This window comes from Abramis brama (assembly GCF_963993115.1).
Source record: "Abramis brama genome assembly, chromosome: 23".
In the NCBI taxonomy this organism is placed as follows: Eukaryota; Metazoa; Chordata; class Actinopteri; order Cypriniformes; family Leuciscidae; genus Abramis; species Abramis brama.
Genome location: NC_139985.1, coordinates 30,492,746 through 30,520,710, shown reverse-complemented (window position 1 = coordinate 30,520,710; position 27,965 = coordinate 30,492,746). Strand labels below are relative to the sequence as shown.

The window sequence follows — 27,965 nt, the reverse complement described above, 5'->3', positions numbered from 1 at the left end:
TTTTACCTCTTCTATGTTCTCCTGAATGTATCTGTATATTTACATGTTCTTCAATAAATAATAATAATAATAATAAAAATAAATAAAAAATTTTTAAAACGTGTAGCGGAAGTCCGCAAATACACACAACACAAACACACTTTACAAGAATATTTTTAGAAAGGTTTATTGACATTTTCTTAGGAATATAGAGCATGAATGGATACAGTCATTAGTTTCATGCTTAGACTGTAAATAAATATCAACTGTGGAAATATTACTATGTTTGACCCGGTTATGAGTTATTGTGAAATGTGTTTGGAAATGATTGTCAGTCACGATGGTTTTCTACGCCAGCCTCTCCACATTTTCTGCAGCTTTCTTGTGCTGTATGACACCGTTTTGAAGAGACCTGTAAAACAAGTTTCAACATCAGTGTGTCACTAATAAACGTGGGATCCATATACAAAAACATTTATGCAAATCACAATTTTGGAATGTCTAATAATTATCTGGTATTGTAAATAAGAAAGAAAAAGAAACTCATGCTTCTGTTATACTTTGAGGACATGCTTATATCATACTTTTGATCAAGGATAGAGAAAATCTAATTATTATTTTTTCAACACATAAGAGATCAGAGTTTTGCAATGTTTCTTCCCACATCTGAAGAATAAAGGATCGGATGAACTCTGAACTCTGACCCTCACCCGCCGTGGCGATTCCTTTGGCACTCTGTGTTAGACTGGAGGTTTTCACTATCGATGAGATTCCTGTGAAAACAGTGTAATTATGTATGATAAATCTATCAAGTAGAGATGCACGATATATCGGCCACCATGTCGGTAACGCACCGATATATGCTCATTTTTAATGTTATCATTATCGGCCCAATAAGAAAATTTGGCAGATATATTAAAGCCGATAAATAATGTATTATTTCCTCCAGCTGAGACGCTTCAGATGCGCCTGTTCAACATGATGATTATGAACTGCTTGAAATATGATTGAAATCACTTCAAAAAAGGAAAATACAGTAAAGTGCAGCACAAGTCTGTCATATCGGCTGCATAATATTATAATGAGAACATCATAATTGTGTGTTTGGGACGTGGATTTTAATGGTGAGGCTTTTGTTTTTGTAATAAGGCTCTCAAAAATAATATAAAAACTTGGATTTAGATTTATCAGCCAATATATCGGTTATCGGCTTTCAAATATAAAGAATTATCGGTTATTGGTATCGGCTAAAATGTTCATATCGGCGCATCCCTACTAACAAATCATCTGCATGCAGAACTGCTGTCCTTTTTAAAAGTTATTAGTGAATAAATATATTCAATGTAAGTGTTGCATAAGTGAAAAGTGTTGTAATGTAATAATATTCAAGTTAAATTAAACGTAAGGTAACCGCATGGTGAATTAAAACCACTTGTGCTTTATGCTGTGAGATATTGTCATGTGTCAGTATTACTAATGCAATTCATTCTAAATATTGACAGATGATTTTATTGACAGAAGTGGTAATTTCACCGAAATCAAGGTTTTCTCAGAGTGATTTACAGATAATAGTAATATAGTGTACTATAGTGCTGGGGCATAAAGACAGGCAGGTGTTTGTGAGAAACGCTGGCGGTTATTATGACAATGAGACGTGAGGGTGAGGCCGTGGAGAAACTCAACACCGACTAAACCCAGCCGGCCAGTTTGGCGAGTCTCGTTAAACACTGCTCACTCGCTCTCATCTCGTGTGAAGGGTTTATTTCAGCTAAAGCAGATCCAGCTCTGCAGTTCTTCATCAGCGGCAGTGTTTAGTCCCTGATGTACTCACTTCTTCACGCTCTTCGTTTAAGGGTAAAAACTAGATGGGAACACCTCTGCAGTGATATACTGTACATACGCTGCAAACTCAATAACAAAATAAACACCATGAAAATGAGAAAACGGCACAGATGCACTGATATGAACATTCTGGTTGATATCTATAACCGATAATTCTTTATATCTGAAAGCTGATAACCGATATACTGGCCGATAAATCTAAATCCAAGTTTTTATATAATTTTTGAGAGCCTGATTACAGAGACAAAAGCCTCACCATTAAAATCCACGACCCAAACACACAATTATGATGTTCTCATTATAATATTATGCAGCCGATATGACAGACTTGTGCTGCACTTTACTGTATTTTCCTTTTTTGAAGTGATTTCAATCATATTTCAAGCAGTTCATAATCATCATGTTGAACAGTCGCATCTGAAGCATCTCAGCTGGAGGAAATAATACATTATTTATCAGCTTTAATATATCGGACAGATTTTCTTATTGAGCCGATAATGATAACATTAAAAATGAACATATATCGGTGCGTTACCGACATGGTGGCCGATATATCGTGCATCTGTAGAAAACAGCAGTTCAGAAAGCATCTTTATACAATATATTGCTTTAAATCAGCAGCCCGAGAAGAGAAGAACCCGAGAAGATTTACTCCTCAGAGGAGGCGGAGCCTCAGAGCCACACCCACATATTACGTCATCACCACTGACCAATGGGAGTGTGAAGGTGTTTACCTGTCGGAGCGGACTATCCACCTTATTCTGCTCTAAACAATGCGCGCTGCCATGACGACGACTCCGGTTGCCTACTTCTGGTTCGTAGCGCTTGACCTGTACTAGCAGAGAGAACGAGTTCAAGCTCCTCATGTGCTGCTGTTTCAAAGAAGATTTCAAACTTTTTAGAAACTGAGTGTTTCGAGCATAAGATAAGAATTTATTTTTTAAAGAGCCGTGAGTCAAAAGAACCGGCTCTTTTCGTACTTTTTTTTTATTGAATGTATCTGATACGGAACCGGACATGGGCATTATCTCCTTCTTATCTTATGCTCGAAACACTCAGTTTCTAAAAAGTTTGAAATCTTCTTTGAAACAGCAGCACATGAGGAGCTTGAACTCGTTCTCTCTGCTAGTACAGGTCAAGCGCTACGAACCGGAAGTAGGCAACCGGAGTCGTCGTCATGGCCTCATTGTTTAGAGCAGAATAAGGTGGATTCCCAGAAAGTTCTGGCCTGATTTTGTTCGAAATTAAGCCAGTTCGTTCTTCAGTTTCGAAGTACACTGCCATTCAAGTTTTTAAAGGGTCATGACACCCTAAACCAAAATTTCTGAGATTTTAACAGAGGTATGTGTGTTAAACACCATTGAAGACAATGTTAGCATCTGTTAGATTTAATAGTAGGGGGAAAATGGTTAAATTTTAGTTTTTATACGCTATTTTCGTCTTCCGGGTTTAAAATCTTCATTGTGTCCACGTCACAGGCTGTGGCAGAGCACGATAGTACTCTGATGACTCATCGGTGTCTCATAATTATTAATGAGACTGAGTTTTTTATCCAATGAGAAGACACTTTCTCTTAATTATTCATGACACCACGTGGAACTTTCCAATGACAGACATGTCAAACTATGATATCGCGTAGTAGATGAGAGAGGCAATGATGGGACGCGCGTTTGTTTTCGTGGTGCAAAAGTTCCAGTGCATCTTTCTGGTGCTGCCCGGGATGGACTCTGACTGCGGGCGGCTGGTTGGCCATCAACCACGGACACATCTAAACTATGTGTGTGTGTAGCAATCTTACGAGTGATGCGGTCCCGAGGACTTTTCTATCGCTTCAGAGGTGTGTGTGTGTGTGTGTGTGTGTGTGTGTGTGTGTCTAAAATGTAACCCTGACCGTTTTACTTGCCTTTTGTTAAATAATCACTCGTTATTAAAATTTAGATATTTCGATAATACCTCAATTGTATGGAACGTATGCTTAATTTGTGCAAATTTCTATGTCACTGTCCATCTTTATTATGTGGGTTTAGGGGGCGCGTAGATCTAGGATATGTAGGCTACTGAACGTTTTTTTTTTTAAGCGATTTTTTTATATTTATTTTCAAATATATGCATTTATAGTGTGTATATAAACAAATATATATTTTATAATGACATAATTATACATATACATGTGCATTTATGTTTTAAACACAATTATAAGGTGTCAGTGTATTTCATTAGACTATAACTTTGCCAGCTATAAACAAATCTAGCATTTCCTCACGTTTTACCACTGATTTTTAGTGACAGTCGATGACAGTTTCCCCCCCTCCCCTCTCCCCTCTCCCCTCTCCCCCCTCCCCTCTCCCCTCTCCCCCCTCCCCTCCCCTCTCCCCTGCCGTGCCATACACACCCTCTCCCCTCCCTTCTTCTCACAGCCACCACGCCCAATTAAGTTGCATTTTTCAAAAAGATTGTGAGCTAGACTTGAGCTGAAAGAGGGAGTGTTGTGACCCTTTAATCTGTAAGATTTTTATTTATTTTTTTAAACAAGTCTTCTGCTCACCAGGACTCATGGGCGTCGGAACCATTGTATATGGGTGGGACAAGACCCACCCACTTTTTAAGATCAATGATATTGGACCCACTTACTTTTACCATCTCTGATTCAGCGCATTTGTCTGTTCGCTTTTCAGAGCCGCCGTCAGTCAAATCCAATTATTATGGATTTCCCTAATAAATTAAACTGCATTTCCACTGAATCGCTACATTATATTTCTCAACGAGCCGCAACTGACGAAAGTAATCGCCCGTTGTACCTTTCCAGTCAAATATTGCGTTGCAAACATCAATAACAGCTTTAAATTGTCATTGCTGGCAAATTACCATGGTATTAGCGGGATAATCCACGGATAGATGTGCATTTAATGCACGACGTGGAGGCAAAGAACCGCCCGACGTGAAGTGGAGTTTAGTTTACTTGTTTTAATTAAAAGGCACCAGAATACATGAAATGGTATTTACTCCAGTAACATTTTTCTGAGGGAGGACCCACACACTTTTTTTTTTCTTCCGACGCCCATGCCAGGACTGCATTTATTTGACTAAAAATACAAAACAATAATCATAATATGATGAATAGAATGTTCAAAAGAACAGCATTTATTTGAAATAGAATCTTTTGTAACATTATAAATGTATTTACTGTCACTTTTGATTAAATTAATTCATCCTTGATGAATGAAAGTATTGATTTCATTTATTCCCCCCCCAAATTTGTTTTATATAAATTCTTACTGACCCCAAACTTTTTAATGTTACAAAAGATTCTATTTCAGATAAATGCTGTTCTTTTCAACTTTCTATTCATCAAAGAATCCTGAAATAAAAATGTTGGTAAGCAGAAGAAACTCTTTCAAAAACATTTAAAATCTTGCAAAACGTTTGACTGGTAGTGTATATATGAGTCTCTTTTATATGTATATATGTATATATGTATATATATATATATATATATATATATATATATATATATATATATATATATATATATATATATACACACACACACACACACACACACACACACACACGACGCTGTAACGTTACCCTGCTGTACGACGGATCCGCACACACACACACACACAACGCTGTAACGTTACCCTGCTGTACGATGGATCCACACACACACACACACACACACACACACACACACACAACGATGTAACGTTACCCTGCTGTACGAAGGATCCACACACACACACACACACACACACACACACACACACACACACACACACACGACGCTGTAACGTTACCCTGCTGGACGACGGATCCGCACACACACACACACACACACACACACAACGCTGTAACGTTACCCTGCTGTACGAAGGATCCACACACACACACACACACACACACACACACACACACACACACACACACACACACACGTCGCTGTAACGTTACCCTGCTGGACGACGGATCCGCACACACACACACACACACACACACACAACGCTGTAACGTTACCCTGCTGTACGATGGATCCACACACACACACACACACACACACACACACACGACGCTGTAACGTTACCCTGCTGGACGACGGATCCGCACACACACACACACACACACACACACACACACACAACGCTGTAACGTTACCCTGCTGTACGAAGGATCCACACACACACACACACACACACACACACACACACACACACACACACACACGACGCTGTAACGTTACCCTGCTGGACGACGGATCCGCACACACACACACACACACACACACACACACACGTCGCTGTAACGTTACCCTGCTGGACGACGGATCCGCAGTCCGGGTCCTGGGCCACTTGCAGGAGGATCTCCTCCACGTCCCGGTTCTTCCCGGGCCGGTCCACCAGAACCGTGATCTTCTGCTGGAGCGAGCGGGGCAGGGCCATGAGCTGAGTGAACTGGCCCTCGGGGCTCTTGTCCACCTGACACACGGACACACACGAGATCATGAGGGTTAGCAGCGGGTCACACATCACACCTGCACCTCAGTGGTGTTCGCTTCTCGCAGTCATGATCCAGTGATCCGTGTGTGACAAGCCTGTGATGTCCTGCTATATTGAGTGTTTTTTTGATTGAGGTTTATATGTCAATCTGAAAGCTGAATAAATAAGCTTTCCATTGATGTGTGGTTTGTTAGGATAGGACAATATTTGTCTGAGATACAACTATTGAAAATCTGGAATCTGAGGGAGCAGAAAAATCGAAACATTGAGAAAATCTCCTTTAAAGTTGTTCTGTTGGCGATTGTGCTGCATTCACTCACACAAATACATGTTTGATATATTTACGGTAAGAAATTTACTAAATATCTTCATGGAACATGATCTTTACTGAATATCCTCATGATTTTTGGCATAAAAGAAAAATCTATAATTTTGACCCATACAGTGTATTGGCTATTGCCACAGATATACCCGAGCGACTCGAGACTGCTGACGTGATCCAGGGTCACGTATCGCAATACAAAAATGCAACAGCATGTCTCATGGATAGTTCACACACAATGAAAATTATTACTGTGTGAGAAATAAATGCAAGTTTACAGAGTTTTAGTGTCAGAACTACATTAAACTACTATATATAATGTTGAATATAATGTATAATAATGCAGTGTGGGAATATGTGTGTGTCCTGATAATGCCAGATGTCTTGTTCCCAGTAAAAGTGTCCGACATTAATAGTTTTATTTTTGTGTTTGACAAGCTTGTGATTTTTGCTATGTTGATTGTTTAATTGTCTTTTGTTTGAACATTATGTACTGTATATCGGTTTCCCGATTTCTATGTAATAAACATTATTCAATTATGTTTGAGCTCATCGTCTTCCTTAAGCGTCATGTCTTTAAACAAGATGTGGCAGAAGTGCTGCGATAAAGATTGAACACAATAAACCCAGTCTGACTTCAAGCAAGCGCTCAGCGGTGATCTACAGCTGTCCTGAGATCAGTGTAATCCACGATAAGACCAACACACAGCGACAGTAACGCTGATTCTATGAGCTCACAGCTGTGTGTTTATACAGTGTTTTACAACAGCTTCAAATGCAGCTCAGCCAATCACAATCTACAACCACATATGAATCAACATATTTAGTTTCAGAGATCATGATTCTCCCACGCTTCTGAACACACAACTAAACAAAAGACCAGGGCTGAACGATACGCCCATCTCCCGATCCGATACCATCACGATACTTGGGTGCCGATACGATATGTATTGCGATTGGATATTGCACTAGAGTGAGACCATGGGGAAAGTTAAAGCGTACACTTATACAGACTGTACATGATGTATAAGATGAGTCATATTTACAAAAACAATTCATCACATCTTTCTGAGTTTTACTTCAGAAGCGTCACACAACAGTACATTCTCTTTAATAAATTATTCAATATCAAATACATTTTTAACAGTCACTTGTCGCCATCTAGTGGCGAAACAATGTAATTGATAAATGCATTATTTTAAGCATCAAGTTTCTATCAAAAGCTGCTATCGTAGACATCAGTGTTCATATTTGAACTACTTATTCAAGTACTTTTATGATAATTTGAACTATTGCTTCACAGTAATAATGACACTATGAGGGTGAAAAGACTGTTAGTGAAGCGGTTTCATGACGACTCTCTCCGGGTCAGCGCCAACACAGATCTGAATGTTGTGATATGATTTTGTCCAAGTTTAAAAGACAGACGGACTGAAAGATCGCAAGTGTGTTTGAATGGAGATCACAGTATTTTAAAGCTGAATCGTGCAGCTCTACTGTCTTCTCTCTCAGCGTATGAGCAGCGCGAGGGCTTTCAGTGCTTCAGTCTCACGTCTCCTCCACACGAACACTCGGGATATTACCTCACTCAACACTCATAGATACCGACACACTTCATCCTCTGTTGGAACGAAAGTGGCTAACTTCTGTCAACCTCGTCTACAAGCAAGGACAAAAATAAAGCAATTTAATTTGAATTAATATTCTGGAATAAAAAAATCTATTTTAGAATTGTAAAAAAATTAAATAATAAATCGCGATAGCTAGGTGAATCGATTTCTTCTCCCAGCCCTATTAATAACATGTACTAGAGGTTCTGACAAATGATAATTGTTGCAGTCTATTGAAAAATGTTTAATAAATCTGAATGACTTTTTTTTTTAAATCAGTTTGAGTGAATGATTCAATGACTCACTCATGAACACTTCACTTGTTTCATTACCGGATGAATCCGCGTTTTTGAACGAATCTCTTGAGTGAATGATTCAATGACAAACACATTTTTATCAGTCACTTGTCGCCACCTACTGGTGTAACGATGTAACTTACTCTATTTTGATCTCTACCATAGACATCAGTGTTTACATCCGAACAATAAACTTTTATCTCAGTACTTCTGTGATAATCTGAATGATTGTAAGACAGAATTAATGATACTGTGTGTTAAAGACTGTTTGTGAAGCTGTTTCACATCTTTACATGACAACGGCTCTCTCTGGATCAGAACTCTGATCTGAATGTTCACTGTGATCCGACTTATCAAAGCTTTAATAGACATAGAGCCGAATCATTTAAGAATAAGATCGTGTGGGTGATTGAATCCAGATCACGATCTTTTAATGATTAATCGAGCAGCTCTGTGCACATGTAAACTAATATTTGATATTAACTGAAAGTTTACATTTATGCATTTGGCAGGCGCGTTTATCCAAAGCGACTTGCATTGCATTTCAAGGTACACATTTACATTCTTAACATTCTTGCTTTCCCTGGAAATCGAACCCATGACCTTGGCGTTGCAAGCGCCAGCGCCAGTCTAACCCTGACTGTTTACTTGTCTTCAATATTGCTTGAAAGGTCAATTTGCTTGTTGAGGTCAATTAGTAGAGAAAGACACACATATATTCAAACGCGCATCCCTATAGGGATCTCCCAGTCACGTGACCCCTAGCCGCGTGTCAGCCATTTTGACGGAATACTTCAGCGCACCTACATACATGAGAATGCGGATTATCACATGTTTTATGGCTGCGAATTGATTAAAATAATGAATAATGGTCACTGTATTAATTATCTTGAGCCTGCTGAAATGTTCCTATAAATATATTTTCTTTCGAACTGTGCAATCTGAATAAAAATAGGCTAAATATATTTATCCACTAAGCTGCAGCTCGTCTTCCCATTAACAGTTTTTTTTTCTCTTTCTGACATTTCATACCTGTTGGGTTTACATTTTTAAATTAAATTGACTACAAAAAAAGATTGATTGTGTGTGCTGGTGTTTATTCCAGTCTTTTAAAATAGTTGAATGAATGAATGCTCGCGAGGTGCCTGTAACGATGTTAAATAAGCTAGGCTATTTAATCAATAATGTACACAGGGTAGAGGAGAATTACAGTCCACTACTTTGAATAGTATAGCATTTTGGGCATAAACATGTAAATGGTGAAGATTGACATAGAAAAATGACACAGAATGATTAAAATTTAATATTTAAATATTTAATCCAAATAAATAAATGTTTGTGGTTAGCACTGATGTTATTCATTTGTTCTCACACACTTCAGCGTCGCGGTCATTGGTTTAGACGAACACTGCCACTATCTATTATTAGCGCACCGTCAGCTAACTCTTCACGTCATGTCATCACAAAAAGAAATATACAAGAGGAAGATAAATGATTTAGGAATCATAGATCCATATGAAGCACCACAAGTTCTTTTTACAGGCATTTAATGTGTAGAAAAACTTCCTGACATTGAGTTCGGTGACATTTACAGCTACCTTATTCACTTCTCATCACGTTACACCGGAGCTTCATTAAAAGCATACAAAAGCTTAGCAGGCTATCGGTATCACAGCATCGCTCGGGCATGATAGAGATGAATATTTCGCGACGAGCTGTATTATCACCAGCGGTTTAGCATTTTCTATTCCGTCAAGATGGCTGCTCCAAATGGCGTGACGTCACGCGGGACGTCCCTATAGGCTAAACACGTAATACGCACGTGCACGCCATCAGCGCTCTCACAGATATGCGTTTTTGAAGTTTGCGTGGAGATGATCACGTTTTATTATTTTTATTATTCAACGCTTGCACCTAGGAACCTGTTTCAAGGTTTGCGTTCTCGAGCACCAAACACTGTTTTCGTGCTCTTTAAAAAACACTTTATCACTGTAAAGCTGCTTTGAAACCATCTATATTGTAAAAAGCACTTTATAAAAGAAGGAGACTTGACTTGACTTAGGGATGAGCGAGTGAATCTGCCTGATATCAGAGGAATAATGATGCGTTCAAGTCATGTCGTAAATATCATATTTACGAGTTAAGCTCACATGAACACCGCCACAATATCGTAAATATGAGTGGGAAGCTCAGGCTTTTCTCTAAGCCCCGATCTTTATAAGTTGGGGCGTGTCAGTGAGAAACATGGAGCCCACACAGCAAAGGAGTCCGTGGCGGACCCGCCCTCAAGCCGCCAGATCCGCCTGACTGTCAGATTCGTTTTCGCTGCGCTAACAGGATCAGCCCCGCCTCCAGGATCGGCCCCGCCTGCGGTTTTAATCGGCGGACCCAGAACGGATCACATACGGATCCGCACTTCGGACGCGCCTTAACATGTGCCCCGCCTCCTGACGCACTGTCACCTCGCGGACTCGCTACAGACGCTGGGCGGACCCGCGGACCAAACGCGCCTAATTTCAACTGTCGCCATCGTCACTGAATCATTCTCCGCACTGTGGAAAAGCTACAACCGGCAGGTCGACAAGCACGGAGCACGGTAAGAATGGTTAAAATATGCTTTATTTGTACAGTTACAGCTGTAAAACATTGCCGTTCATACCGTTCAACATACCGATGATTTTATTTCTGAAATGATTGTGGCAAACCAAGTTAGCAAATTGTCATTAGCGTAGATTTGAGTAAAAATGTATTTGATAATTAATAACTTTGAGAAAAAAGCTATTTGGATGGTATATTCTTTCTCTCTGGGAGGTTAGGTGATTTAATTAACGTTAGCTGTCCGGATTTTTATTACACCCTGAGCGCGTATTGTCTCCCCTCCAGTAACGTTAAAATGTCAGGCAATATTATCATGTTTGGCCTAACCTTACCTAACTTACTTTTTTCACTGAATTTCTGGTATAACATGTCCATTTTTGTTTACATTTTGACAGTTCCACCTCCCCATGTAATGTTGTTTCAAAAAAATAATTAATATTATATGATACTGTGTGTGTGTGTGTGTGTGTGTGTGTGTGTGTGTGTGTGTGTTCTGTTGCAGCTTACGTTCAAGTGCCACCAGTCTTATTTTGGAGTTTCATCTTTTCCTGACATCAGAGTAAAGTAAGATTTAATACTGTTCCAACTTGATTTAGCCAGATATTTAGTCAAATACTGACACTGGTCCACACTACAGCATTTAATACTGTACTGGTTTGGTTAGTTTGAGTCCATTTTTGTTTACATCATGACAAATATATTCTCCACCACCTCCCCATGTAATGTTGTTTCAGATAATTATTTCATATCATATTAACATACTGTGTGTGTGTGTGTGTGTGTGTGTGTGTGTGTGTGTTCTGTTGCAGCTTACAGTTCGTTCAAGTGCCACCAGTCTTATTTTGGAGTTTCATCTTTTCCTGACATCAGAGTAAAGTAAGATTTAATACTGTTCTAACTTGATTTAGCCAGATATGTTGTAAAATTCTGACACTGGTCCACACTACAGCATTTAAATTGTCAAGGCAATTTGCAAATGATCAACTTGAAGATGCAGCACTGGCCCAATGGGGCAGGTGAAGGTTCCTGCAACTGGCCCAAGTATCTTTCACGCTGGCCCCGGGCCATCAGGCAGTCCTTATGTCGAGCCCTGCTGTATAATTATTTTTGAAAACACTAAAAATTTTGGTTATTTTCCACAACTCACTAGTTGAAATGTGTATTTTGTGTTTCTGTTACGTTTCTTTTAGATAAAATGAATAGAAAAACTGTACCTGTCTCCAGCTCCACCTTAAGACAGCAAGTTCTTCAGCCACTTCACTGTAAGTTGACAGTTCATTGTTGATTCAATTGAGTTCAATAAGGCCACATTTATACTGCAGGTCTTGATGCCTAATTCCGATTTGTTGACCATATCTGAATTTCTTTTATTTTTTGGACCAGCTTCTTTAATTTAAAAGTGACCCATATGCATTTACACCATGCACTTGGTGAAATAACCCAAGGTAGAACCCAAGGTACTGACCTGTTCTTGAAACAGGAAGTTAAATTTATCTGGTGATGTTTGTTACTTCCTTCTCGTTTAAGGATGTTTGGTGCCACAAAATTGGTACAGTGATGGAGTTACCTATTGGCCAAACTACAAAAATGATGAGAGAGTGAACGGGGCAGTGAAAAATTCTGAGGAACCTGGACCTGACTGGAAAAAATATGATGCCAGAGTTATTAAATCATGTGGTATGCTATTTTCCACATATGCTAATCTAAATGGCTTTTGTAAACAAATATCAAAGTATTTTGCCAATATGTTATATGGGAAGAAAATCCTTTTAATTACATTCTGATATTGTTCTGTTGTCTATAGTTCTGTTCTTTTTTACTCTATTAATTTGAAGGTCTACTGAAGTTTAACATGTAGACTATTTATTTTTTAGATGACTACTTTGTGGCACGACAACTCTTGAAGAAAGCTCTAAATTGCAACACATCAGATCTACAGTCTGAAGAGGAAGAGGAGGAGATTCGGCCAAAAAGAAGGCCAAAGCTGAAGTTAGTATACGTATATTATCCTTTATATTTTACATAAACTTTTTGGCCTCTATATTTTCTCAAAAACATAATTTAGTGTTAGGATATGATGAACCCGACAACCACCACACGTAAAGCCAGCTGAAATAGAGTTAAATGGACAGTATGTTTTCTGGTTTCTCAGAGAAACCATTCTCAACCAATTACATTGATTTACAACTTAAAGGGTTAGTTCACCCAAAAATGAAAATTATGTCATTAATGACTCACCCTCATGTCGTTCCAAGCCCGTAAGACCTCCGTTCATCTTCGGAACACAGTTTAAGATATTTTAGATTTAGTCCGAGAGCTTTCTGTCCCTCCATTGAAAGTCAATGGACGGCATACTGTCCACGTCCAGAAAGGCAATACAGACATCATCAAAGTAGTCCATGTGACATCAGTGGCTCAATCTTAAGTTTATCAAGCGACGAGAATACTTTTTGTGTGTACAACACAGACGCGCTACGCTATTACACGACGCGAACTCACTCGAGGCACAGAGAGAAGGAAATGAATAGTGGAATAAAGTCGTTATTTTTGTTTACTTTTTGCGCACAAAAAGTATTCTCGTCGCTTGATAAACTTAAGATTGAGCCACTGATGTCACATGGACTACTTTGATGATGTCTGTATTGCCTTTCTGGACGTGAACAGTATGCCGTCCATTGACTTTCAATGGAGGGACAGAAAGCTCTCGGACTAAATCTAAAATATCTTAAACTGTGTTCCGAAGATGAACGGAGGTCTTACGGGCTTGGAACGACATGAGGGTGAGTCATTAATGACATAATTTTCATTTTTGGGTGAACTAACCCTTTAAGTTCTTAGGCCAGTGAAAATGTTTATGTAATTACATTTATGCATTTGGCAGATGTTTTTACCCAAAGCAACTTACATTGCATTTTAAGGTACACATTTACATTCCTATCAGTTCTTGCTTTACCTGGGAATCGAACCCATGACCTTAGCATTGCAAGCACCACCACTCTACTGTTTGAGCTACAGGAAGGCTTACATTTATTATTATTATTAATAAGAGTAATTAATAAGATGTTTACTGCTTGTTTTTTTCCACCCTAATTTATAGTCATTTCTTGGGAGACTCTGATGAGAGCGAGGAGGAAGATGCTCATAAAAAGAGAGGCAAACTCTAACACAACCTACACAACTAACACAACCATCAGCTCCTGTTATCGCACCACCACCTTTTATCCTAAGTAGCGGCACAGCTGCTCCACCTCCACCCATTTCACCGCCTCACTGTTCACAGAGACCAGCAGAAGAGCAAACCCCTTCTGCAAGCAGGGTCTACAGACCTACCTGGCGGGGGGGAAGATGTGGATCAGACAGTATTGCCTGCTCTGGTGAGCAATACCTCATTAGATACAAGACTCAAATAGAGTTTATTTTGTCAGCTTTTTTATTTTTATGCATGCTTAGTCCTGTGTCAAATTTACTATTTAACTTTTATCATATTTAGTCAACCTTATCCTGTTTTTGTTTAGTTCTTTTTTTAGTCAACTAAACTTATGGGCATTCAAGTTTTATTCAAGGAACACTTAATTTTTTTTTGCCACGCTGTATAATGGTTAAAATTATAATCACTTAATCATTTTAGTTGAGCTTCTGTTTGTGTTTGTGCCAAATTCTTTAGGGAGTCTATTAAAGTCTGTAGTTTTCTTATGTCTCATTAGAACTACAGAAACGCGACCCGATCTGGCAATCTTACATAGTGTGGTTATAGTAGATAAAGTACCGCAAAGCGGAGGCAGAAGTGCCTTTCACCCTGTTACGACTTGACATTATTTTAAGTTAAAAAAAGAATTATGTCTATCCTCTAAAAAACAACAACCTGGTAGCTTCAATGTGATTTCATGACATGTAATGAAAATCTGCTTATGTATTACAGGTGCTGTGAGAAAGAGCCATGTCTCCCGTGCCGCCACCGATGACGACATTACAAAACATGTAATCTGGTGGTTCAACCTGGCATCAGATAGGGGAAGCTCAAGGAGCCAGAGCCCCTGTCAGCAAACCTTGACCCAACAGTAGTGAAAAAAATACTTTATCATTTTAGTGTAATGTTTTTCACTAAATAAAATGATGTTCTTGGTACAATTCATGGTTGATTTCATTTTTTTCTGTAATGTCTATTCAATGTATACATGAATAAAACTATTTAAAAAAATTAGTAAATACATTTATAGTCTGTAATAACCTATTTTGTTATTGTTAGTTGGCTAAAAAATATTAATGTTTAATGATTTCATGTTTTATTCATATTAATAAAGGCAGATACATAACTATTCAAGCTTTTATAGAGCAATCCAGTCTATCTAATGTTCGTCCACCATTAGATTTTAAATATATCTGTAGCTATAGTTTTGGCCAGATAATCAGGCAGTGTGGGGAAAAAAGTGGCATTGCAGACGAAATTTAATGAACGGGTCCAAAACGGTCCCGGGCCGGATACGATGCTCATATGACCGGGTCCAAAACGGACCCGAAGCGGATATGCGGCTCATTCGCGGATCCAAAGCGAAGCCGGGGCGGATGTACCCATTTATGTACGGATACGCAAAGGGACCGCAGCGGTGTCGGACCGGATCCGCGAGCCGCCACCGCGGCGTATCCGGCGCGGTGTGCAAGTGGACGCAGTTTCGGATCCGTTTTCTGGATCCGTTCCGGAGTTCACTGTACCTCCGCGGCGGATGCGTTTCGTAGTCAGTTTGCTGTCTGGGAGGAATACCGCAATACTGAAAGGTATTTAGCTGTGATATTGTCAGGCTTTTCTATTTACAGCGCAGTAAGCTAATCACCTGCACAGAATATGATAGCATTATAATATAACAGTATAATATGTAATGATAAAGTTTACAGTGGCTTCATAAATTAATTAAAAACATAAAACAGCAAAACACACCGTGATGCACATCTTTGTTCTTCCTTTTCTTTTCAAGTTTAAGAACCTTGCTGTATTTGTGTAATTAATAAAGAGAAAGTACACCGCCATCTTACTCTGACGAACGTGACTTGAACGCTGCCGTCGTAATCACGACTTCCCACCTCGTACGTAAGCAGAGGAGTGTGTCTCACCTCGAGCCGGCCCTGCTGAGGCTTGTACACCACCTGAGGACACTCCTGCAGGATCCTGCTGTATAACCTGCGGAAGTCATGCATGTTGTCCTTCACGATGTTGGAGACCTTGGCTTTATCCTCGCCGATCACCATCCTCCAATCCCCTACAGCCACACAATCAAACACACACTTACAGACATCAACATGCTTCCACATTTGATTACATTAAGAATCGCAAAAGATTTGTTGTATTACAAGTTTTCTGAAAAGCTATGTTAAAAAATATTCAAATTAGGTATTGTTTAATTAAATATGCTTTGATCTGCATCCATTTTCAAAACAGAAATCTGAGCATTGGATAAAGCCAGGATCAAAATTCTTGTTTTATTTTAATGACGTATTAATCCTCTGGAGCTGCTCGTGTTTCTTTGCTGTTGTTGTTTATCAATTAAATGAATGTATTATATTTTAGTTTGACAATGTTTCTTTGTTTACTTAATATTTTGTATTTTAGGGGATTTTATGGTAGTAAATTATATTTATTCAGTACTTATAATGCATTTATTCAATTTTTGAGCATAGACTTAAACGGTCATAAATCTTGAATGCTTTGTAGTTTCAAAGTTCTTCTTTTTAAAGACGACACTTGGCAGATTATTGCTGAAGTGAAGAAACGTTTAACCTTCTGGTGCAGTTCAGTAATTTTTTACCAAAATATTTTACACTTTGGCACTTGCTGTGTGAACACACACACAAAAAAATAAATCATGGACATTCGAAAAGGTTAAATGGTTGCAAAAAAACTGTGGTCAAAAACTTTTTGTGGTCAAAAATGAGGCATTGGAAATGAATGGGAGGTGAATGTCCTCTAGTGGAAGCGTCTGGTACTGCAGCCGAACACACCCTTACTGAAAGATAATTTTTTAAGATATCAAACTTAAATTTGGAACACATCTTGTTTATTATTATTTTTTTTTTTTTCTCACAGTTTGAGAGTAAAACTTGGTATGAAACTTTTTGATAAAAAAAAAAAGGTATTATAGTGCTTTTTTTTATAACAATAAATGTAAACATTTTTTGAAGTTCACTTTTTTAAAGGGGTGATGTAATGCCCTTTTCACAAGATGTAAAATAAGTCTCTGATGTCCCCAGAGTGTGTATGTGAAGTTTTAGCTCAAAATACCCCACAGATAATTTTATATAGCATGTTAAAATTGTCACTTTTTGAGGGTGCAAAAACTACCATGGTCAAAAACTGAATAAATGGATTATAACCAGGGTTTGAAATTAACGGGTAACGCTGTTAAATCACTAGCCAATTTGGCGGGTTAGTTATTATCTTTACTCACTTCGCTGGGGAAGTTCGTGTAAACCAAATCTGCACAGATTTAGCTCAAATACTCGTGAGTCATCATGATATATTAAATACAGCGTATTGCGCATAATCTGCTCATATCTGGCTTACTTGAACACACACATCATTAAACAACAAATAACAGTGCGCTTTGAAATCTAAATTTTATAACAACTTCTACTAGCCAAAAAAAAAGAAAGAAATGAACCAGATGAGCTGCGCCACAGTTTTTATGAGTGTATATATATATATATACACAGTGAGGAAAATAAGTATTTGAACACCCTGCTATTTTGCAAGTTCTCCCACTTGGAAATCATGGAGGGGTCTGAAATTGTCATCGTAGGTGCATGTCCACTGTGAGAGACATAATCTAAAAAAATATCCAGAAATCACAATGTATGATTTTTTAACTATTTATTTGTATGATACAGCTGCAAATAAGTATTTGAACACCTGTCTATCAGCTTTTTTTTCCAGGACCGTTAAACCTTTTCAAATAATGTCCATGATTTTCTTTTGTGTTCACACAGCAAGTGCCAAAACCTTTACCAAGTTTCGTACCACTACGACGAAGTAAACATTTCTAAAAACAAAACAAAAAACAGTCAAAATGACCACAGAGGACCAGAGGGACTACATGAACAACTCATCAGAATAGAAGAGTTTGGTGTGTGTGAAGATGCTGAAGTGGAGATTTCTGACTGAACGGCCTCAAAAAAACAAATACAGATTAGAGTACAAATGTAAAATGCATGTGAGAAAGACTCACCAGAGTAGGACAGTCCTGCTATCTGGAGGAAGAGCTCTTCTTCTGAGAAACTCTCGGGCAACATGAGGAAAGAAGCGATCACGGCACTCTTCAAGTTCCCTACGAGAGCGGATCGCAGTTTCCCACTCTCATTCTGCAGCAGAACTCGAACCTGTGGGGGAAAACACCACTAACTTACACACACTTGAGGAAAACACCACCAGAGAATGTCTAATAAGGGGAGAACTTCCACTCTCAGTGAACTTCCGGCTTCTGAACTGGTTGCAGTTCCACTCTGGCTCCACATGAGGGCGCTCACAGGACGAGTGCAGTTCCACTCTGGCTCCACATGAGGGCGCTCACAGGACGAGTTTAAAAAGTCTTTTAAAATGTCAATGACGTCACACACATCGTACGACCAGAGATACTGCTTTACGGCAATCCTTCAGTCACTCTGGTGCTTTCACGCTCTGCACTTTCTTTTCTCTCGAGGCATCGACAACACAGCTGACACAGGCAAACGCACAACACAGCCGACACAGGGAAACGCACAACACAGCCGACACAGGGAAACGCACCACACAGCCGACAGACACAGGGAAACGCACAACACAGCCGACACAGGCAAACACACAACACAGCCGACAGACACAGGCAAACACACAACACAGCCGACACAAGGAAACACACAACACAGCCGACAGACACAGGCAAACACACAACACAACCGACAGACACAGGCAAACACACAACACAGCCGACACAGGCAAACACACGACACAGGCAAACACACGACACAGCCGACACAGGCAAACACACGACACAGCCGACACAGGGAAACACACGACACAGCCGACACAGGCAAACACACGACACAGCCGACACAGGGAAACACACGACACAGCCGACACAGGCAAACACACAACACAGCCGACACAGGGAAACACACGACACAGCCGACAGACACAGGCAAACACACAACACAGCCGACACAGGCAAACACACGACACAGCCGACACAGGCAAACACACGACACAGCCGACACAGGCAAACACACGACACAGCCGACACAGGCAAACACACGACACAGCCGACACAGGCAAACACACGACACAGCCGACACAGGCAAACACACGACACAGCCGACACAGGCAAACACACGACACAGCCGACACAGGCAAACACACGACACAGCCGACACAGGGAAACACACGACACAGCCGACAGACACAGGCAAACACACGACACAGCCGACAGACACAGGCAAACACACGACACAGCCGACAGACACAGGCAAACACACGACACAGCCGACACAGGCAAACACACGACACAGCCGACACAGGCAAACACACGACACAGCCGACACAGGCAAACACACGACACAGCCGACACAGGCAAACACACGACACAGCCGACACAGGGAAACACACGACACAGCCGACAGACACAGGCAAACACACGACACAGCCGACACAGGCAAACACACGACACAGCCGACACAGGCAAACACACGACACAGCCGACACAGGGAAACACACGACACAGCCGACAGACACAGGCAAACACACGACACAGCCGACAGACACAGGCAAACACACAACACAGCCGACACAGGCAAACACACGACACAGCCGACACAGGCAAACACACGACACAGCCGACACAGGGAAACAACACAGCTGACACAGGCAAACACACAACACAGCTGACACAGGCAAACACACAACACAGCCGACACAGGCAAACACACAACACAGCTGACACAGGCAAACACACAACACAGCCGACAGACACAGGCAAACACACAACACAGCCGACAGACACAGGCAAACACACAACACAGCCGACACAGGCAAACGCACAACACAGCCGACACAGGGAAACACACAACACAGCCGACACAGGCAAACACACAACACAGCCGACACAGGCAAACACAGCCGACACAGGCAAACGCACAACACAGCCGACACAGGCAAACGCACAACACAGCCGACACAGGGAAACACACAACACAGCCGACACAGGGAAACACACAACACAGCCGACACAGGCAAACACACAACACAGCCGACACAGGCAAACACACAACACAGCCGACACAGGGAAACACACAACACAGCCGACACAGGGAAACACACAACACAGCCGACACAGGGAAACACACAACACAGCCGACACAGGCAAACACACAACACTGCTGACACAGGTAAACACACGTGCTAGAAGAGTTTTTGTTTTGTTGTTTTAAAAGACCACGCCGAAAATACACACACACACACACACACACACACACACACGATGCCATCAAGCGTATCTCTGGTTGTAATCAGTCCTTCACTGACCAATCAGCGTTCATTAGCAGAATGCTAGCGTGTTATGGGCAAACTCAACCTGTAAGAAGTCGAAAGGACATAAGTACTTGTTCATTCAACTTTCGACCTATAACCCATGTTGAACTTGCAAAACCTACAATCAAATCTGAGATTTCTCAACGGCAATCGGGTGAAAGAGACACATTTAGCCGTCTAGCTCCATAGACTCCCAGTGTTTCCCCTACCATTATATAAGGGGGGCGCCCCGCCCTCCTAACGGCTCCCCCCGCCCCCCTTGAAGGTCAAGTAAATTTGATTTGATTTTCTTTATAGCGCCAGATTAAAGTTTTTTTTTTTTATTACAAAAACTAAATAGCCCTTAAGTAATATGTTATTTATCTTATTTCCACGATGGCATGTCTTTTCTGTCTGTGTTTGCGCGTTTACAATTATTCCAATGAGTGCGCAAGCGCGCAAGCGCGCACACTCGCACACAAACAAACACTTGCGTCAAATACAGATGAGCACTAGCGGACAGAGAGCGCGCGGCGGGAAATATGTCGCTGAACTGAAGATGGCAACACTCACTCTACTGCGAGTAGCAGCCGGAGTAGCTCTCCTGCTCCAAGTCTACGCCCGTTTCACACATATTTCGTTTGCAGTGTGTATGCGGTGAGTATTGTTTTCCGTACCCATGTTTACAGAGCTTTCACACTGCACGCAGATGCAGTCCGTCGATGATCGATCCGTTCCAGTTGCGGTGCGTGTACAGCAGTGCAGCGATCGTTTCCGCACCGAGTCTATTTTTGCCATTTATATACTGTCTATGATTTTTGCTGTGCTGCAAACGCTGAATTAAAGTGACAGCGCATGTTTCGTGGTCAAAATGAACACAGATTGACCTGAAAATGTAGTCATTTCACCATAAGTGCGATTAATTAAATAAAATGTATGTATTTATACCATAAATTTATTTAATTAAATACTACTTTTTTCATTTTAAAAACGGGGTAAAGCAAGGAAAACTACAATTTACCTTAACAAGGCGACATAATGACATTCGTGGAGGTGGAAAAACAAGTTCTCTGTGACATGCAAGATTTATTGTATTAAAATTGAAATGCAAAAGATTTTAATATAAATACATGGTTAAATATTTTACCACTTGCTTGAGCAACTTAATATATAGCCTAATTATATAGAAGTAATGCATTGAATAATACATTGTTCAAATTGTGTTTAAACGTGAACGCGCGTTCACAGCAGTGCTGCGTCTGACAGGATTATTCTCTCCAATAAATGCATCATAGAAATAAAAACTTCTCACAAAAAAAGCCCATTTAAAATTTGTTTTTTTTAGTTGTTAGTTAAAAAATAAAACTATTTAAGCTCTGGTCCATTAATATTAACAAATACTTCTATAAATTTAACAAAGGTTATTTGCAAAAGTCAATTTTAAAAAGATTTAAATATGTTTATTTTATTTTTTTAAAGAGATATCTTATGTTAATTTTTTTTTAAACATTTGTGTTTTATGTTAACTTTTACAAAGCATTACCCTCCCAGACAACCAATTAATGTGACAGATAGATAGATAGATAGATAGATAGATAGATAGATAGATAGATAGATAGATAGATAGATAGATAGATAGTGTCTGTGTCAATTTTCACCAACCAAACCCCCCCCCCATTCTGGACTCATGGGCGATCGCCCCCAGTGGAGCTCTGGTGGAACTACAGCCAACATTCGGTACAATAGGACTTAATCAGGAGTGGGAAGGCTCTCCGTAGACGGGCTCTGACACCACTAACTCACTCACACTTGAGGAAAACACCACTAACTTACACACACTCACACTTGAGGAAAACACCACTAACTCACACACACTCACACTTGAGGAAAACACCACTAACTTACACACACTCACACTTGAGGAAAACACCACTAACTCACACACACTCACACTTGAGGAAAACACCACTAACTCACTCACACTTGAGGAAAATACGAAGAATCTGACACTGAAACAACACCATGCACACAGTCAAACCAACATCTATTCAGACTCCTTCAACATTTCTCACATTATCACAGTTTATTCGCTATAGTTTAGAAAATGGTAATAAATATGAGCAGAACTCGCTGATATTTGACTGGTTTTGTCCGTCCTTCTGTTAGACTGTCTCACACATGAATTATGTTGAATATCTGTCAGCTGTTAAATTTAACTACACAATTAGATAATACCAGTTTAGCTCAACCAATCACCAAGCAATGCTTCATTGTGTTCAGTCTGTGTGTAAAAAGAGCATTAGCAATTAAAGACAAAACACTTCAGCAAAACATGATCAGCTCAAAGTGTCCGAATCATTTTTGGTCCCAAATGTCTATACATTTTACTGGTAGTCACTGGATGAAGAATATTTGGGTATAATATGTCACAGTTTACTTTATATGGCTCTCCTCACTTGCATAAATGAACTATAGTGTCCTGATCACACTAGTGAAGAAACATCAAAAATAATATCTGGTGTCTGAATCATTTTTGGTTTGACTGTAAATGCCCAAAATTAACCATTTTTCTCAGTTATTTTGCTTTATTTCCAGATTCAGTCATAGGCTCGTTCTTACACTAGAGCTCGTTCACACATGCGCACTCTTCAACAATGCCGCTTTAAATCTCTTGACAAACTAAAAGACGTAAATGACATTTGCATGTGTTCTAAATTAAAGATATAGATTGCACTGACTGTCAGCTTAATTATTTTGCTCAAGATCAGGATTTATTGAGTCCACATGTCATGAAAACTAGAAACTCTTCTTCTAACCACAGGCCGAGGTCTAGATCTGTCGTTCTGAACACACAACTCTGCGATGCTGTTTGCGAATGTTCGTTAAAACGATGGTTTTGTGAAACACCGACTCGTTGAACTGCTGATTACACTCACGGGTTTGTGTAATCGTCCGGCGACGTACAGCGTCTTCCAGTGGAGTAAATCATCGATCAGAGCTTCAGTGCTGATGACGCCGTACTTGATCAACTGCAAACACAACACACGTCAAACACACTGCATTCTGGGGTTTCTCCTCTCCAATGCTGCATTCATCTGATCAGAAATACAGTAAAGCAGTGACATTTTTACTCCAGTGTAAATCAGCTGTTCTCTATGTGGATATATAGTAAATTACTCCAGTGTGTCACATGATCCTTCAGAAATCATTCTAATATGATGATTTGATGATCAAGAAACATTTATGATTATTATCAGTGTTATTTTTCAGGATTCTTCAAAGAATAGAAAGTTCACAAGAACAGCATTTATTTGAAATGTCTACATTATAAATGTCTTAAAGGAACACGCCAACTTTTTGGGACTTTAGCTTATTCGCCGTATCCCCCATAGTTAGATAAGTCCACACACACCCTTCTCATCTCCATGCGTGCCGTAACTCTGTCTGACGCACCCACCGCTAGCCTAGCTTAGCACAAAGACTGGAGGTAAACGGCTCCAGCTAGCATACTGCTCCCAATAAGAGACAAAATAACGCCAACATTTTCCTATTAACATGTTGTGATTTGTGGGTGTGTCAGACAGAGTTAAGGCACGCACGGAGATGAGAAGGGTGTGTGTGGACTTATCTAACTCTGGGGGATACGGGGAATAAGCTAAAGTCCCAAAAAGTCGGCGTGTTCCTTTAACTCTCAGTTTTGATCAATTTAAAGCATCTTTTCTAAACAAAATAATTAATTTCTTTAAAGTCCCCCTGTGGTGTAAATCCAGCTTTTAATGTTGTTTATGTGTCTATGTGGTGTTTTTAATATGCTTTAAGACAAACCATGTGTAAATTCATAAGTCGACTCCATTGCTGAGTATTTCCTCCTTAAAACTGCAGTGAACCAAAGACAGTCTCAAAAACACGCTTTGAAATCGCTGGTGTTTCTGACGTCACAAACTACCTTGTAACCAATCAGATCAACGTGCGATCGTCAACCAGTGGATCTCTGAGCTGAGTGAGTGAGTGGAGGCGGGGCTCATTTGCATATTCATAGAACCACGTGTACTAAATGAGGCAAGGGTGTCGAGTTACATTCACGATATTTTAAGGCAAAAAAACGTTTAAATATGTACTTTTGGTGATCAAAGATGAGTTTTAAGGGATAAAATGATTGACTACAGGGGGACTTTAAAAACATGTGTCAGTCTGATACCCGGTCATCCGCAGGAATCAGTGTGTTGAAGTAAACTCCGGCTCCACAATCGCTCTGGATCCTGCTGATGTGTTTCGGCCCCAGGAATCTGAGGAACGAGTAATGCTTCCGGTTCTCCATCAGGTTCATGGTGTGCCATGTGACCGGATCGTCCACGGCAAACACGAAATCCAGCATGTTCCTCTGAAACACACGAAACACAAGCACTTCTTCAGAATAAACACACACTACCAGTCAAAGGTTTTTAATGTTTTTGAAAGAGTCTCTTATGCTCACCAAGGCTGTGTTTATTTGAGTAATATTGTGAAATATTATTGTAATGTAGATTTTCTATGTGAATATATAGTAAAGAATATATCATCAAATCCTCATATTAGAGTGATTTCTGAAGGATCATGTGACACTGAAGACTGGAGTAATGATGCTAAACATCAGCTTTGATCACAGGAATAAATTACATTTCAAAACATATTAAAATAGACAACAGTTATTTTAAATTGTCATAATATTGAACAATATTACAGTTTTTAATCAAATAAATGCGGTCTTGGTGAGCAGAAAACTCTTTTAAAAACATTAAAAATCTTACCGATCCACATCTTCTGACTGCTAGTGTAGTTTTCCTTGTTTGTTCTCCATAACAGTAACTAAACTATAGACTGATGATGATTCAGCAGGACTGCTGTACTGTATATTAGGCAGAGATTAATCTACTTTAACTCCGAGTGACAGAGTTTCTTCAGATCATAACATTAGCGTCACGTGAGGCGTTTCTTACCCTCATCTGACCTTGACAGCTTCCATTCTGCCTGAACACAGCAGATCCATAAGCGAAGGCCAGACTGAAGTCCTGAGGAAACTGGCTGAGAATCTTCCTGAAGAAAACACTGTTTTTCTGGAGAGCTGGAAGAGTCATAGCGGAGAATACACACACACACTCACCGATCAGCGCGTTTACATCGCGTTCAGAGCGACGACACCTCACTGTTCCCCGCTAGCACTCACAGGCGGGATGCTGATAACGAATATGATTAATAGTGATATTGATAACTAATTGATTTTTGTCTTCTGAATCATTTAAAGATGTTTGACTTTTGACCATAGACCGTAAAAAAAGATGGACGACGCCCCTTCGCTCTCTTCCATTGATGAGAACTGAAGCCGCCAGAGTCCCGATATGGCGCTGACATATTGGAACTTGAGTCTGCGCAGTAGCGATCTCGGGACCAGACCTGCGCAGTAGTGAGCAGGAAGTAAAGCCTCACTCTCGCAGAATGCACTCAGGGAGAGAGGATTCTGCACACTTTTTAAAAAATTGATTGCAGTACGACAAGAGGCTTGTTAAAATAAAGTAAATACAATCTCCTCAGTCCTCCGAAGATCCCGAAAAAATGTCCGTTGGTGCTTCAGTGACTACTTCGCTCAGAGAACCTGTCAATCACAGCTGTCAGTCATGACGTTACACCACCGCATCACGTAACTAACTAAAAAACAACTTATTTTTGAAACAGACACTTGAACTAACATCAGCGTGATAAAAACGACAGCAAATGAAAGAAACCACCTTTGGAAAAAAGATATTTGAAGTGTAATTTAATTGTTTAGTTGGTCTCACGTCCCGTTGAATAACATGGGGAGGCGGGGCTTATGACCTATACTAGGACCAGTCACCGGGGGGCGATCGAGACGCTTTGGCTTCACTTTTCAGGGCTTGTGCGGCACGCTTGCTTTTGACTGGTATTTCCCCCGTCGAGCTCTGAAGAGTGTCGGTGTTCAGGTGATAGTCCGCGGGCGCCACCGTGCGGTCTGGTGCAGCAACATTAACCAGATTTATTAAAGGGACAGTTCAACCAAAAATGAAGATGTTTGTCATCATTTACTCACACTCAAGTTGTTCCAACGCCGTATGAGTTTCTTTCTTCTGTTGAACACAAATGTATTTTAAAGAAGCACCTTGGTATTTTTTTCCTACTATGGAAGTTAATAGCTGCCGTCAAATGTCTGGTCAGCAACATTCTTCAAAATATATTATGTTGTGTTTAACAGAATAAAGAAACTCATACGGCTTTGGAACGACTTGAGTGAGTAAATGATGACAAAAATCTTCATTTTGGGGTGAACTGTCTCTTTAAAGTGACGAGGCACACGTGCGAGTGACGGATGACGCAAAATCCCACCAAAACCATCGCGACTGGTCTAATAAACACTGAATGCCCATAATCAACTCAACTGATACAGTATGTGGTAAAATGTGTTCTTTACAGTCCAAAAACAATAACAAATCTATTCGTTCGCTATTTTTAAAGGAGGTTGTCACCAAATCTTGCTCTTCTGCTTATTGGACTAAATGTGTTAATGACCTTGATTGGGAAAGTGTTTGGTTATTACCTCATCAGTTTTTTGTTACAAACAAGGTGAAAGAAATATCTTTCATTATAATGCACAAATTCTACCATCAAACATTTCCTTAGTAAGTTTAAGAAAGACATTGATGCTCTTTTTGCTCTTGTAAACACTAGAGCTAGCTCACATCTTCTGGGGGGAGGGGGAGGGGGAGGGGGAGGGGGGGGGACTTCAAACGGGGGGGGTAAGACTTTCCCTCTCTGCCGTGCGTGCGCGCGCTATCGGTTGGTTTGGAGCACAGTCTCTGTCTCGCATGCGTGCTCGCTCTAGATTGTGGGAGATTTTTAAATCATTTGCGCCATAACTAGTGGTCCATCCAGTAGTTAAGAGCCTGAATTGTTTATAGTAATTCTGAAATTTAGTGCACATGAGTGAAAAAAAATACAGCACAGAAGAATGTCGATTTTTGCGTGAGATTTCTTTGTTGAGCGTGAGAGCGTGAGATTGAGGCTGAATGCGTGACTGTCACGCGAGATGCGTGAGAGTTGGCAACCCTGCTTATGGCATGAGGTGTCTATGTTTATTAAGGGAAAAGTGCTCTTTAATTTTGAAAATGTAATTTTTGGATACCTATGACAAGAGTGTGAATAAGTCAAATTTTACATTCATAAGTGTAAGTTTTCTAACAAAATCCCCTTTTCTAAGGAGCCCTTAAAGGATTTTTAATATTACTGTTCTACTATTCAATCTAGTACTAA

The 27,965-nt window shown here is 40.1% G+C and overlaps 1 protein-coding gene and 1 long non-coding RNA gene across 8 annotated transcripts; one reads left to right on the top strand and one right to left on the bottom strand.

Moving 5' to 3' along the window:
* Nucleotides 1–150: 150 nt before the first annotated feature.
* On the bottom strand, nt 151–26,643 carry LOC311074328 (phosphatidate cytidylyltransferase, mitochondrial). Of its 7 annotated transcripts, none has more exons than XM_084100846.1 (9): nt 26,587–26,643; nt 25,643–25,955; nt 24,865–25,047; nt 23,603–23,695; nt 18,355–18,505; nt 16,169–16,392; nt 6,128–6,293; nt 690–752; nt 151–391 (listed from the first exon to the last, which is right to left on the bottom strand). In XM_084100846.1, the coding sequence occupies exons 2-9, from the start codon at nt 25,778–25,780 to the stop codon at nt 315–317; spliced, it is 1,095 nt and encodes a 364-aa protein (XP_083956972.1). In that variant the 5' UTR covers nt 25,781–25,955; nt 26,587–26,643; the 3' UTR covers nt 151–314. The 7 variants fall into 7 exon arrangements, 4 of the variants coding, with proteins under 4 accessions (XP_083956972.1, XP_083956974.1, XP_083956973.1 ...); XM_084100848.1 differs by having other exon boundaries at nt 16,247–16,392; XR_014604279.1 differs by lacking the exon at nt 26,587–26,643 and adding an exon at nt 5,619–5,921 and having other exon boundaries at nt 315–391; nt 6,094–6,293; nt 25,643–26,087.
* On the top strand, nt 6,302–15,268 carry LOC311074340. The gene is made up of 8 exons (XR_014604282.1): nt 6,302–11,138; nt 11,643–11,704; nt 11,950–12,016; nt 12,331–12,402; nt 12,668–12,817; nt 13,015–13,129; nt 14,238–14,514; nt 15,060–15,268. It is a non-coding gene; the product is annotated as an uncharacterized lncRNA (long non-coding RNA).
* Nucleotides 26,644–27,965: the final 1,322 nt, after the last annotated feature.

What these genes read in the sequence shown, in the direction of transcription:
- LOC311074328 (XM_084100846.1), bottom strand. Translation starts at nt 25,780, where the DNA reads ATGACTCTTCCAGCTCTCCAGAAAAACAGTGTTTTCTTCAGGAAGATT. An exon ending in GCTGTCAAGGTCAGATGAGG is followed by an intron (nt 25,048 to 25,642) that starts GTAAGAAACGCC and finishes CGTGTGTTTCAG; the next exon opens with AGGAACATGCTGGATTTCGT. An exon ending in CGGATCCGTCGTCCAGCAGG is followed by an intron (nt 753 to 6,127) that starts GTAACGTTACAG and finishes CTGTTTTCACAG; the next exon opens with GAATCTCATCGATAGTGAAA.